This window comes from Solanum verrucosum, unplaced genomic scaffold (assembly GCF_900185275.1).
Source record: "Solanum verrucosum unplaced genomic scaffold, falcon-dt-bn FXZP01000009.1, whole genome shotgun sequence".
Taxonomy (NCBI): domain Eukaryota; kingdom Viridiplantae; phylum Streptophyta; class Magnoliopsida; order Solanales; family Solanaceae; genus Solanum; species Solanum verrucosum.
In genome coordinates, this window is record NW_026020231.1 from 276,477 (window position 1) to 290,943 (window position 14,467).

The window sequence follows — 14,467 nt, forward strand, 5'->3', positions numbered from 1 at the left end:
AAATTATCATTTGAAATACAAAAAAAAATAAAAAAATATGTTGCAACGTGTCTAGGTTGTTCACTACTCCCTAGTCCCTTATTTATGATTTTTATTTTTTACGCCTCTTAAAAGATATTAATTAGAATAATTATTTAAATTGTTTTATTCTTTTTTATGTATTAGGATATATTTTTTATTACATATTAATATATTTATGTGTTACATAATTGATGTATTTGTAATCTTCAAAATAATTACTAATAAAAAATAATTTCATCTTAAACTTTTAATATGATAAATACCTTTAATAAAAATAACACGTAATATTTTGACATGGAGAGAGATTTTTATTTATTTATTTATGTATTAGAAGGTCACTGTCAAAAGTTAGAGTTGACTTCACATGTCTTTTTCTTAATTGAAAAGGAAAAGTAATTTTTTTTGTATTTTGACTGGCAATCCTTTATCTTTGTGATTAATTAAAGTTGGCAAAAAGACTATCCTTAGAGTGATTAAATCACATCACGATGGGTGGGGAGATATCACTAGTTAATTAATTACAATAATTATGCTAATGGATAGACATCGACTATGAGTAATAAACAAGTGATTTGTGATATAATTATATAATTTTGCATGAGAATAAAGTTGCTAAATCACTTGTTCCCAAAAAAAAATAGAGAAACACCTCATGATAGGATATTCCAATTACTCAAACTACCCAAAGTAAAAAAAACAAGTGTGATATAAGAGGGGGAAAATATGTGTTTTTGGTTGAATTTGGATTCGATTGATTTGGAAAAGGGTTAAAAATATCTTGAATTATTAGAAAAAATTTAAATATATCCTTTATTTACATATTGGGTTAAAAATACCCTTTGATCCACTTTTTTGATTTATTACGTATCATTTTCTTATCAAATAAATTAAATCCCAACACATATAATTTTCTTCTACCCATCCATTTCAGTGCCTCATCACCCTAACCCAATTAGAAAATCCATTAAACAGAAGAATGATCAATTATATCTTGTACTTTGAATTTTGTGTATTATATATGAATTTTTACACATCTATAGTAGTAACCTTTTGTGAAATTTTCTTCTATAGTAATGACTTTTCGGAATTTTTGACCAAAGTAAGCTATTATAAAAATCAATTTACCAAAATAATACTTCTTTTTTAAAATTTTACAAAGCTAGTATAAACGTAGTTCACAGTAACGTTTTAGGTTATATTTTATTAAAAAAAAATGAATAGCAAAAAGACAAAAATCTGACCGAGTAAATAGACATAAAACGTTATTGTCAGTAACGTTTTATAATTCGTTACTCTGAAGCACGTTTTACAGCTAAAACGTGACTCACAGTAACGTTTCTCAATGGTGAAAATTGAAATCCAATCTTGTAGATCTCTCATTCATTATTCAAATTTCCACTATTAAAATGGATAGATATATTTTATACATACCTTCATTTGAAATATATATGATTTTCTCTTTTCTTTCTCTTTTCATATAGACAATATTTTTTTTATACAAAAGGAAAAAAAAAGTGAGGATGACTTTACACAAATTGGAGCTTGTCTTGTATCATTTCAATTTCAAAATTTGTAAATAAATCATATGAAAGATCTTGTTAATTCAAGCCTAAGATAGCATCCCTTCCAAATATTAGACCAATCGGTTTCTTCTCATTATTAAATATTAGACTATCAATAAAGAAGTTATTGAATTAAAATTTGATGTAATAAGTAAGCAAACCAACTATTAAAAAAAATATAATGGCTACATCATAATAAAAGAGACAAAGGAATTAATTGATATTGTAGTAAAGCCTCCTCACAACTTATTTTCCTTGCAAAAGTATTATCTATGTATGAAAAGAGAAATTTATATATGTGAATATATATATATATATATATATTCATTTTAATAGTGGAAAGTTTAATAAAGTTGAATGAGTCATGTACAAGATTGTTTTTTTAATTTTCAGTCATTCCAGAAAAAGGTTACTGTGAGTCACATTTTAGCTGTAAAACGTGCCTCAGAGTAACGAATTATAAAACGTTACTGACAATAACGTTTTATGTCTGTTTACTCTGTCAATTTTTGTCTTTTTATTATTCAATTTTTTTGAATAAAATATAACCTAAAACGTTACTGTGAACTACGTTTATACTAGTTTTGTAAAATTTTAAAAAAAGGTATTATTTTAGTAAATTGATTTTTATAATAGCTTACTTTGGTCAAAAATTCGACTTCTCATGAAATTTACTAGTGAAATAGTCGTATGCTGACCAGACACCACAATTATACAAGAAATTTCAACATCCCACTTCTTTTTGGCCCTCCTTACTTTATGTTTTCTTTCAAGTCTCAAAGCTGAAAATTCTAAGTCAACAAGGGTGTAGACGGAAACATATGTTGTAGAAAAAGATATTAAGAACATAAAATATGCACAAAATGACAAGAGATTATAGAGAAGTATGTTATAGGAGTATCAAATTATTATTGAATATCTCTGCTTCTTTCTTTGGATTAGTTTTGAATATCTAGTAGGAGTTGAGAATGGTAGCTTTAGATTATTTGTCAGTTTTCTTGATTTACTATCATTCAGCAGAAGCTCAGAATCAAACAAACAATAGTAATATCTGCCTAAATGAATTCATCTGTGCGAATCTTGGAAATGTGAGTTCGTTTTCTGTATCTTCACAGCCTGCTTGTGGATTGTGATGTTATTATTCCTGATTTAAATACGAACGAAAATAATCTAATTATACAATTATTGGCATCGTTGCTTTTTCAATATTCACTCGATTCAAATACAATTAACTGACAAAACCTCCAATAATCAATCGATAATAATAATTATACAAATCAAATTGATATATACTTACTAGTTTATACAAATAAGGACAAAGATAATACAATTATAGATATCTCTTCTTCTTCTTCGCTCGTTCAATTGAAACCAACTCTTCCACCAAAACACCAATTATCAATGGATTTATTATGAAAATTTAAAAAGTTGAAGTGAATAGAAATCAATCCATACAACCAATAAATCTTTAGATCAAAACCAAATCCCAAAGAAACCTCCTGATAAGCAAAGATTTCAAAACGGCACTACTCCTAGCTACAGAAAAAAACAGTGACCTGGAGATGGAAAATTGCTATGATTTTCTACTTCGAAATATTAATAATCAGAACAACGACATTTATATATATGGGCAAAATTGAACTATAGACAAAAAAAATTTCAACTACATAATCCATCTAAGGATCAAACTATATAAATATTTTGATGTGTATTATATATCTTGTAGAACGGTTGAATTCTGCAACCAATCGTCAGGAATATCAACAGGAATGTCCTCAAATGCTCTATACATCTCTTTCTGAAACTCATGGCTTCTAATATCATCAACTCCGTGGCCTTCTTGTACCTCCAACGTTGTCTCTGTCTTCTCCATTGTAGTAGCTTCATAAGTACTGTTTTGAACATCAAATTCGGTAGTTGTAGCCTCAACTTCATCACAAACCCTAACTTGATCTTCCCTTGTGGAGTAGTCGTTATTATGATTAGGTTCAAGCAACATAAGATCAATAATTCCCACAACATCTCCATCTTGTGCCTCCATAACATGATCCACATTCTTCTCTTTACCTATCTTCTTCTTTATTCGACACACCACAAAATCTTCCTTAGGAATATGATTATTTTCCTTAAAGAAACTATCCGTGACATGATATTCTACCATCAACCAGGTGTTATTTTGGCCACACTCACTTGTTTTAAACTTCAAGTTTCTCTTAAACCCTACCACAGGCGCCGTACGATTCCTCCTTATAAGATGTTCCCCGGTTTGCCCTTGCCACGTCCCTTTAGCACAAATTCGAGAAAATCTTTTATATTCAGTCTTTTGCTTCTTCAAAGGAGTAATAAAGTAACAAAACTTCTCTTCAAAATTAGCTCCAAATATCTCCCATGGTGGTTGATCTCCATATATATCCGCAAACTGGATAGGACATTCTTCATTCAAACATAATTCGCCTTTGAAAAACCTCTTAAGATAGTTGATTAGCTCCGTATCAGTAGGATGAAAACGTATTCCCATTGGCTTCGACATTGATTCTTGATCCAGAATTAACCTATGTAAACCTAAACAAATTATGTGAATTATGAAGTCTAAACAAAGATAGTTATCTATTTATACACATCTTATTACCCTAATGGAAAAAAACTCTAATTACTTAACAAACTCAAGTTCCTTTATTTCCTAAATTACTACTATAACTGTAACTGAACAAACTTCTCAAGTTACTTTATTTCCTAAATTACTACTATAACTGTAACTGAACAAACTAAGTTAATTAATTACTTCTCAAGTTACTTTATTTCCTTAATTACGTATTTAGATTCCTAATTTTTAGAGGAGTTTGCTTTGAAAGGCCGCGCAACTACTTAATTACGTATTTACAATTCCTAATTTTTATAGGCCGCAAGTGCTTAAATTTGTCCTACACGTGCCCCCCCTAATATCTATATGATATTTTATACGAAAGTTTCTGAAGTACAGTTACTTAATTTACATTATAGAAATATAGTTTAAATTTTACATTACAACATTTAGCCTCAAATACAATTTTCGATATACGATAATATACATTCGATTTATCATAATATACGAAAACTTTTATATATATTTTTAACAAAAATACTTAAAAATTTGATATACAATATTATACACCAATATATATATATATATATATATATATATATATATATATTATATGAAACTTGGGCTAGTTAGCTTAATTTAGCTTATATACAACAAATTAATATTGAATTATAGAAGATTTAAAATGTTGAATTTAGCTTAAATACACTTTTTGAAGTGTTGGATATGTGTTGAACTTTCGTGATTTTTATGCATTCATTAGTTCCATGAAAGAGCTTTTAGACTATTTTGGAGGGACCATATTGTTGAATACGTTATGATTTCTAAGGGCAAAGGATTTGTGTGTATATGTGTATCACATATATGTCATGTGTATATGTGTGTGATATACATTGATATGCATAATATACACGGGGAAATGTGATCGTCAATGAAACATTTTGGCTCTAGAGGAATACCTAAAAACAAATCTGAGCAATTGAAGTGTATTTATAACATACTTTAATACATTTATATTATATTGTGTTAATTTCTTACCAAATAAGCATATATAGTGCATTTTAAAACACTTGCAACATATTAATATTGTATGCATAGTTCACTTTTAATTCCTAGCAGATTTATCATAGTATTGCTACATATGTTAATAAATAAATAAAAAATATCGTAAAATCAATAATTATTTATTAAAAAGTATTCACCCAAATAATTTTTTTCAGTAAAAGTGGGTCATAGCCGAATTGTCCGACTCTTATCAAGTTTTAATTAATTTATTTATTTTCTTATAATTTGCTTGATTATCAAACAATACTAATAAGATAAATTCTTCTTCTTTAATATAAGTTTATATAACATATCAAATAAAAGAAAAGACCTACATAAATATTTTTACAAGATTTTTAATGGTTCAATTTGAGATATATATACTTTATATTAGTACTAGACAGAGATGGCCTGTAAAGATCTCTGCGAGCTAAATGTGTGCGCGCGCATAGATTGTAGCATACACATGATTTATCGTAAGCGGTGTCACCATTATATTTATATATATAATATTTATTTTTATAAAGCACCAAATAATAATTACTAATAAACAAAGATGGTCAAAGAAAACACACACATAAAAAATGAGGTTTGAACCCGAGGAAAAAAACACATGAAAAAATGAGGCTATGGTTCTTTAGCACAAAACCATCTAGGCTACGTGCATTATTTTTTTAAGGAGGGTCACTTGCAATATATAATTGGTATGTCTGCTTTAGTTTCTTAATTGTATATATGTATTTAGTAAATTTTTCCAATGAATCTGTCATGTCCCGAGCATACACCCCAGGCGTGACAGACACTCGAGAATCATTGTTGGCCCCAAGCAAATCCTTGGCCTGGCTAGACTCTCAAAGGGAAGAATTACTCAACAAAAAATGTACTTAAATACAATCTTAAATAAACTGTCTGAATAGATAAATTGAGAATATTTAGAAATAACATTCAACTTAGCCAAAGTGGTAACTCAAGTCTTATATTCAAACAACTAAAATAGCAAGACGACTGAAATAAAAACTAATTGTCTATGTTGCCTCTAAATACTAGGAGGGATGTCAGGATAATACCCCTGATCATCCTAACAACTGAAATAAACAAAGCAATAAAACCAAACATAGCCAAAGGGATTCTCTGGAAAGCAAGGAGGCTCACCAACTGACTTTGAGTGCTCGACTAGATCAACGAGGCGCTGGTGCTGATCCTGATTACCTGTATTTGCATAATAAGATGATGCAGGCTAAATGACATCAGTACATTGAATGTACGATCATGCGAGGGGAAAACTAAACTTAACATAAGCTTGAACTGGATTCTGAAAGAAACACTTACCTCAGTTTTACTCAACTCATGGATACTTAACTCAATGCATAAATAAACAACAATAAAGATGCAGTTTATTTAAAGCATTTAAACAGTTAGTAGCAACTCAATGTATATTTATATAACAAAGTAATATACTTCTATGAGAGTTTCTCTAACCGACAACCATCACTATGAGTTATGTGATGGTACAACGTCTCGCCCACGCTTCCAGAACTGTCCTATAACTTGCCAGGATATAGAACGCCTCAACTAAGTGGATCTACTGGTCTATGCTACAAAATATCAAGGAATCATCTAAAAAGTATGACCCTTTCTACCCACGATGACTACACGGTTTATGGAGACTTTAGTTATTATGAACTCGTCCCCATATCGGCGCTCAATACTACTCCCAAAATACTCAGCTCATATGTTTAAAAACATAACTCTTTCTGTGGTTTGAGATTATTACTCAAAAAACTAGCTCAAAAGTTCTCTTGGAAATTGGTTTTTCCTTTTTTGTTTAAATGTGAAAACATTTTAACTCTTGGGAATACTTAGTACCCCATAATCATTTGAAGAAATGAAATTTACTCTTTCTCTTACTTAACTCAATGCTTAAGTCTTTAAAACGAGTTTAAAACATTGGTAAAAGACTATTGAAATAACGCTAAGAACTTTATAAACTTGACTCTTAACTTTCCTGGAATTTGAATTTATGGATTCAAGGTTATGATTCATGTTTACGAATGATTTCTAGATGTTTAGAAGTCATTTAGAGTAGTTATAATCGATAGGAAGTGATAGGATACTTTAAAAGAACTTAGAAGGGCTAAACAATGAAAAATGGGTGGGGGTAGACGTTCTGGGTGCATTGCTGGAGCGGGGCGCCATCCCCAAAGTACTGGAACCCATTTCTGGTGCACTGTTGGCGTGATGCCCCAGCCTTCCTAGCTCTATGGGGGCACACCGCGCCAACTTTCCCCCGATCAATTTCGATGAATTTTTGAACTCGTTTTCTGATCTAAAATTGATTAAATTCGATTCTTTTTCTCAATTTCTTTTTATATTCAGATACCCAAAACATACACACTAGTATCTAACTCAAAACAACTCTAACAATCGACATTAAACTCTCAAGAACTCCTCAATCTCATCCCAAATTCAAGAACACAATTCAAGAACATTAAATTCTAAATCTTTTAGGACGAAAATCATACTGAAATAAAACATGTTTGGAGCGTGGGTGAACAAACCCAACGCTATGTGAACTCACATACCTCGTAGGATCGAATCCTTGGAGATATCCGAAATCAATTCCTCAAGAAGTCGACAAATCTAGACTTTTTCTTCTCCTTTCTCCTCTTGAGTGCTTTTCTCTAAAACCCTAGAGTGATTTTGCAATTGTATAAACTGAACCCATTCAGTTTAGACTCTAATTAATTCACTAAAAATGAATTAAACCAATTGGGTATGGAAAAGACCAAAATACCTTTTAAAATTCGGTTTTGACCTTCCTTATCTAGACGACCCAACTTCAAATTGACATATCTCCCTCATACGAACTCGAAAGGGGCCAAACTTGATGGCATTGTAAAGATAATTCAAAGATCTTTCCTACGGTATCTGGTATAACACCTAACTCATCCAGAGCTAGGAGTTATGGTCGTTTGAAGTTGACCCAAAACTCATACTTAACTTACTTTGGTCAAACTTTTCAAATTTGATTATTTTTTCGGAAAAGGGTTTAAATTGCCCCTGAACTATGCGAAATAGACCACTTATACCCTCCATTACATTTTGGGATCAAAAATACCCCTTCAGTTATCCCAGGAGACCACAAATACCCTCAAGATTTAACACCCCAATTTTTTAGTGACGTGGCAAGCCACATGGGACTAATCCCTCCACCTAAGCATTGCCAACTGAGATTCACTACAAAAGAACTTGACTTTTAGTGGCGACAAAGTCGCCACACAATTCCAAAATATTGCCACTAATGGTTATGAGTGATTTTTAGTGGCGATTAAGGCTCCAACAACCATTCGCTAGTAAAACCTATTTTTTCAACAAAAAAATATGATAATTAATTTTCGATTGCAACCTAATTTTCTAAAATAAATAACTTGCAATATCCATATTAAAAACATTCAATATTATTACGAAAAATAATCAAAATTACTTCTCGATTCAAATCTCCTACTATATATATATAATGGATCATTGTACATTTTATACATTTACATATGACATAAAAATAAAACACATAGTGTCTTCAAACTCCTACTTAATCGATATCATATTTGGTTTTTTAAAAACAATGAAGAAAAAAACACAAAATTAGAATTTAATGTTAAAAACTTTTAGTGACGATTTTCTAGGCTTTTGTGGCGACTGTTGTTACCGCTAAAGGTCTAGTTCTTTTGTAGTGAATCCTAGTTGGCAACGCTTAGGTGGAAGGATTAGTCCCACTTGGCTTGCCACGTCAACACAAATTTGGGGTGTTAAATCTTGAGGGTATTTGTGGTCTCTTAGGATAACAGCAGGGGCATTTTTTATCCCAAAATGTAAAGAAGGGTATAAATGGTTTATTTCATATAGTTCGGGGGCAATTTTGACCATTTTCCGTTATTTTTTTAATAAAAAATGGCTTTTTTCTAATTCTAGTTTCTTTCGAATTCTTTCAATTTGCGAGGTGTTACAGAAGCAGTGTCATGTGACACCCCTTCCACCTTCCTAAATCCGCCCCTGCTCTCATACACACACACATATATATCAAGATCTTTGTAAGTTAAATACGCGCACACACATATTTGGTTCGTAATTGTTTTTGGCTGTGTTTGCGGGCAAAATACACAATATACAAAAAATTACATCGTATATATAAGTGATATAATACTTTAAATGCTAAAATAAGACGTTTTGGACACTCTTGAAAAAATAATCTTTCTTGGCCAAGTGGTTTCAGTCGTTCACCTAAGGCCTTTGCTACCTGCTGCGTGTGGGTTCAATTTGGTTACACTTTTTTTTAAAAGAGCTCCTAATTAATTTCTTAATTGTAGTTAATAAAGATATTATTTTCTTAAATAATTCACTAAATTAACTTAAAAATTTAAGTAGATAAAAAGCTCAGTAGCCAATTGAATTTTTAATCGATTTGACTTTTTTTTTCTTTTCATTAAAAATTTAAATAAAATATAAAGTAACTATTTAATTTAAATTTAATATGCAAATCCTATTTATTTATTTTTTCTATAAAGTTATTAAAAGTGAAAATGCTCCATACAAAATTTCTTTTAATATAACTTGTTTGAGTCTATCTTTATTTTTCATGTCTCGTTGTTAGTTATCAGAGGTTCATGAAATCTTGAACCATAAAAGTTATTTCATTCTAAACTGAATTTTCTCTTCTTTTTTTTCTTTTTTCCGTTCACTTCCTATCAAATAAACATGAACATTAAAACTAAATATTATATAGTTTGATTTAAAAAAATTTGGTATATTTTTTAATCATTTTTTTTTATCATTAATGTTACGTAGTTTGATTTACAACATTTAAGTGCACCTATTCGTTAAATTATTTTTATTACCTATAGAATTTTTGGACACCCTTCGTTAAATTTCTAGCTACACCGTTGAATGTACATAAATATTTTATATATGATTGACAATTGTTTGTGACTACAATTATTTACAATGAATATTTATATTTTGTACCATTTACGTAGTGTTGTGTTTTGACTGCTTTCCAGTGTTAGTAGCGTCTGGTAAAAAGTACATGCAGAAGCGGTGGAAAAATGAATTTAGATTAGTTATACATGTGTGTTTATATGTGAACTTTTATGTTATGATTTTAGTCATTTGACAACCCTATCTTATTCTATTTTAATTACCACAATTTTAATATTCAACAAAAAATTGTATTTGTATACAATAATTGAATTGTATAATTTAAAGAAAAAAATGATAGGCGAACTTTAGTTACTGGGAAAATAGAGTGTTGATACATTGCAATTTGCAGTACACATACTATTTTTTTTCTTTTTCATTTTCACCTTCTTAGATGTCTATCACAGGTCAATTCACACACATTCTAACATATTATATACACACTAATTAAAATGTGCAGTAAAATAAGGACACGCTACATGTAAAACACAAAAATGCAGAATTGAAATGTTATGAGTCATAGCCTATGACTTTGCGTGAGTGCATTTGCTTCAACAACCTCACGTTCTAACATAATATATATATATATATATATACCAATCGTATAGTACATGCTAAAATTATGCAGTGCATATTCCTTTTTTTTTTTTTTTTCTATTTTTCGCATCTTAGCATTCTATAACTGCTCAATTCACATATATACTTACATAGCACTATATAAAAAACGTTATGTTTATGTTTAGTTACATGAGCTTTTTTTACCCTTTTCGTTCAATAAATAAGTTATTATGCAAAAATTAATGAAAAAATAGAACAAATATACTAACTGGGTGGATATTTGAAAGAAAATGACCAACTTTTTTGTTATACCCAAGATGACGAAGATGTTGGTATTTTTATTCTGCTAAAACTTGATAATACATAGATCACCTTCCGTTCAGAATATTAATTATCTCTCTATCAAAGTCACACTCATACCTACACGTACATGGTATCTTTAGATTATTTGTCAGTTTTCTTGATTTTCTATTTTCTATCTGTTGATGAACTATCATTCAGCTGAAGCTCAGAATCAAACAAAAAAAAGTAATATCCGCCTCAATGAATTTATGTGTGCGAATCTTGGAAATGTGAGTTCGTGTTCTGTATCTGCTTGTGGATTGTGATGTTATTCCGATCCAAATACGAATGAAAATAACCCAATTATACAATTATTGACATCACTGCTCGCTCGATTCAAATACAATTGAAAACAATTAACCAACAAACCTCCAATTATCAATCGATAATAATTATACAAATCAAATTGATATATACTTACTAGTTTATACAAATAAGGACGAGGATAGCCAATATATCTTCTTCTTCGCTCGTTCAATTCAAATACAATTGAAAACAACTCGTCCACCAAAACACCAATTATCAATGGATTTATTATGAAAATTTAAAAAGTTGAAGTGAATCGAAATCAAACCATACAACCAATAAATCTTTAGATCAAAACCAAATCCCAAAGAAACCTCCCGATAAGCAAAGATTTCAAAACGGCACTACTCCTAGCTACAGAAAAAAACAGTGACCTGGAGATGGAAGATTGCTATGATTTTCTACTTCGAAATATTAATAATCAGAACATCGACATTTATGTATATGGGCAAAATTGAACTATATACAAAAAAAATTCAACTACATAATCCATCTAAGGATCGAACTATATAAATATTTTGATGTGTATTATATATCTTGTAGAACATGTGAATTCTGCAACCAATCATCAGGAATATCAACAGGAATGTCCTCAAATGCTCTATAAATCTCTTCCAGAAACTCATCGCTTCTAATATCATCAACTCCGTGGCCTTCTTCTACTTCATAAGTACTGTTGGGAACATCAAATTCGGTAGTTGTAGCCTCAACTGCATCTTGTTCATCACAAACCCTAATTTGATCTTTCCTTGTGGAGTAGTCGTTATTATGATTAGGTTCAAGCAACATAGGATCAATAATTCCCGCAACATCTCCATCTTGTGCCTCCATAACATGATCCACGTTACTGCTCTTTACCCATCTTCTTCTTTATTCGACACACTACAAAATCATCTTCTTTAAGAATATGATTGTTTTCCTTAAAGAAACTATATATCCGCGACATGATATTCTACCATCAACCAGGTGTTTTTTTGGCCACACTCACTTGTTTCAAACTTCAAATTTCTCGTAATACCACAGGCGCCGTACGATTCCTCCTTATAAGATGTTCCCCGGTTTGCCCTTTCCACGTCCCTTTAGCACAAATTCGAGAAAACCTTTTATATTCAGTCTTCTGCTTTTTCAAAGGAGTAATAAAGTAATGAAACTTCTCTTCAAAATTAGCTCCAAATATCTCCCATGATGGTTGATCTCCATATATATCCACAAACTGGATAGGACATTGTTGATTCAAAGATAATTCGCCTTTGAAAAACCTCTTAAGATAGTTGATTAGCTCCGTATCAGTAGGATGAAAATGTATTCCCATTTGCTTTGACATTGATTCTCGATCAAGAGTTAACCTATGTAAACCTAAACGAATTATGTGAATTATGAAGTCTAAACAAAGATAGTTATCTATTTATACACATTTTATTACCGTAATGGAAAAAAACTCTAATTACTTAACAAACTCAGGTTACTTTATTTCCTAAACTTTTACTACTATAACTGTAATTGAACAAACTAAAGTTACTTAATTACTTCTCTCAAGTTACTTTATTTCCTTAATTAAGTATTTACAATTTCTAATTTTCCGTTAACTGCGGAAATTAAGTAGTTTTTTTCTAGCATGTTTAGTTGTTTATCTGTTTACTTTTGGTTTTAGTTTGACCCTCGATAAATTTTATTCTCTTGAATTCTTGATCCATAAAATTTGGTTTTATGAAATCGAATTCTAAATTTATAGTGTAAATAATAGGTCTAGAAACAGATTCTTATAATTCAAATATCATAAATAAAATTCATGTCAAATCGACGGATTCTTCAAGTCTTTCCATCAAAACCTGCATTGTAAAAGTAAATTAAATTAACCTATATGCTATCTTCGAGATGGATAATTGTTGAACTCTCATGAGGGCAAATCACATAAATCCCACTAGTTTAGGTCTTAATTATTAAGATTCCCAATAGTTTTAAATATTGCTTTCTCTATCATATTTTATGATTAGGATATATGAGTCTGAATCCATGAGATACATGTATCTGTCGAATTTTAAAATTGAGATACAAAATTTACTTATTTAAATTAATTGGTTGAAACTTATTTCTTTAATTAGAGGAGTAATTGAGGATTTTCAAAATACATAAATAATTAATTTCATTTTATTATTCTTTGAAATAGTAAATTCATTAATATTATTAATATAAGATAAAAACATGTATATCTTGGTAATGTAATTTGATTAATTTCAAATTATTACTCTTAAAATAATAAATTCATTAATTTGATGTATCTATTATCAATATATGATGTATCCAACATATAAACATTTAGATACATGAGTGCCATACAAGTACATTCATATGTATCATAGAAGTATCTAGCATTAATTTCATGTATTTGTTATACATATCTAGTATTAATTTTATGTATCTATATATACATGTATATATATATATTTATTTATTTATTTCATGTATCTTTTATATGTATCTGGTATGAATTTGATGCATCAAGTATCAATTGCATATGTTATATCCAAAAACATGTATCTCGAATACATAGTAAACATATACATCTAATTATGTGTATCTAAATATGAAATATACAAAAAAGAAGAAGCATATACATCTAATTATGTGTATCTAAATTTCATACGTTATATCCAAAAACATGTATCTCGAATACATAATAAGCATATACATTTAATTATGTGTATCTAAATATGAAATGTAGTTGAAACACATGAATCTATGAACAAATCACTACTGTAGAGTATCTGTCGTATCATTAATATCATTGTGTTGTTAAAAATCATGTATCTGAAATTTAATATATAGTGGATTCATATACCTGTTCAGATACCCCATTACTAAAAATACAACTCGGATCTTAATTAAGATTACTACTTATTGGATACACATGTTTCAAGGGCTATATCAAAGTAATATTGGTACTACCACATCCATATCACAGTAACCAAAGAAAGTCTTAGAAGAACACCAGCAAACAAAAATTCTCTACAATATTCCCTTTGATCCTTTTGCACTGTGGCCTAACATAATCAAAACTAAGATCCATTTCTTTCGGAGACAA

General features: G+C 29.8%; 3 protein-coding genes and 1 pseudogene across 4 annotated transcripts in view; all 4 read right to left on the reverse strand.

Moving 5' to 3' along the window:
- The window catches only part of LOC125832105 (rac-like GTP-binding protein 3), a 235,728-nt gene that overhangs the window by 124,195 nt on the left and 97,066 nt on the right, over positions 1 to 14,467 (reverse strand). The window lies entirely within an intron of this gene.
- LOC125832090 (serine/threonine-protein kinase STY13-like) overlaps positions 1 to 14,467 on the reverse strand; it is a 111,560-nt gene that overhangs the window by 6,135 nt on the left and 90,958 nt on the right. The gene's annotated exons all lie outside the window — the stretch shown is intronic.
- LOC125832101 (NAC transcription factor 29-like) lies at positions 3,295 to 4,113 on the reverse strand. Its single transcript, XM_049511241.1, has one exon. The coding sequence runs from the start codon at positions 4,111 to 4,113 to the stop codon at positions 3,295 to 3,297; it is 819 nt and encodes a 272-aa protein (XP_049367198.1).
- LOC125832102 (NAC transcription factor 32-like) lies at positions 11,914 to 12,709 on the reverse strand (annotated as a pseudogene).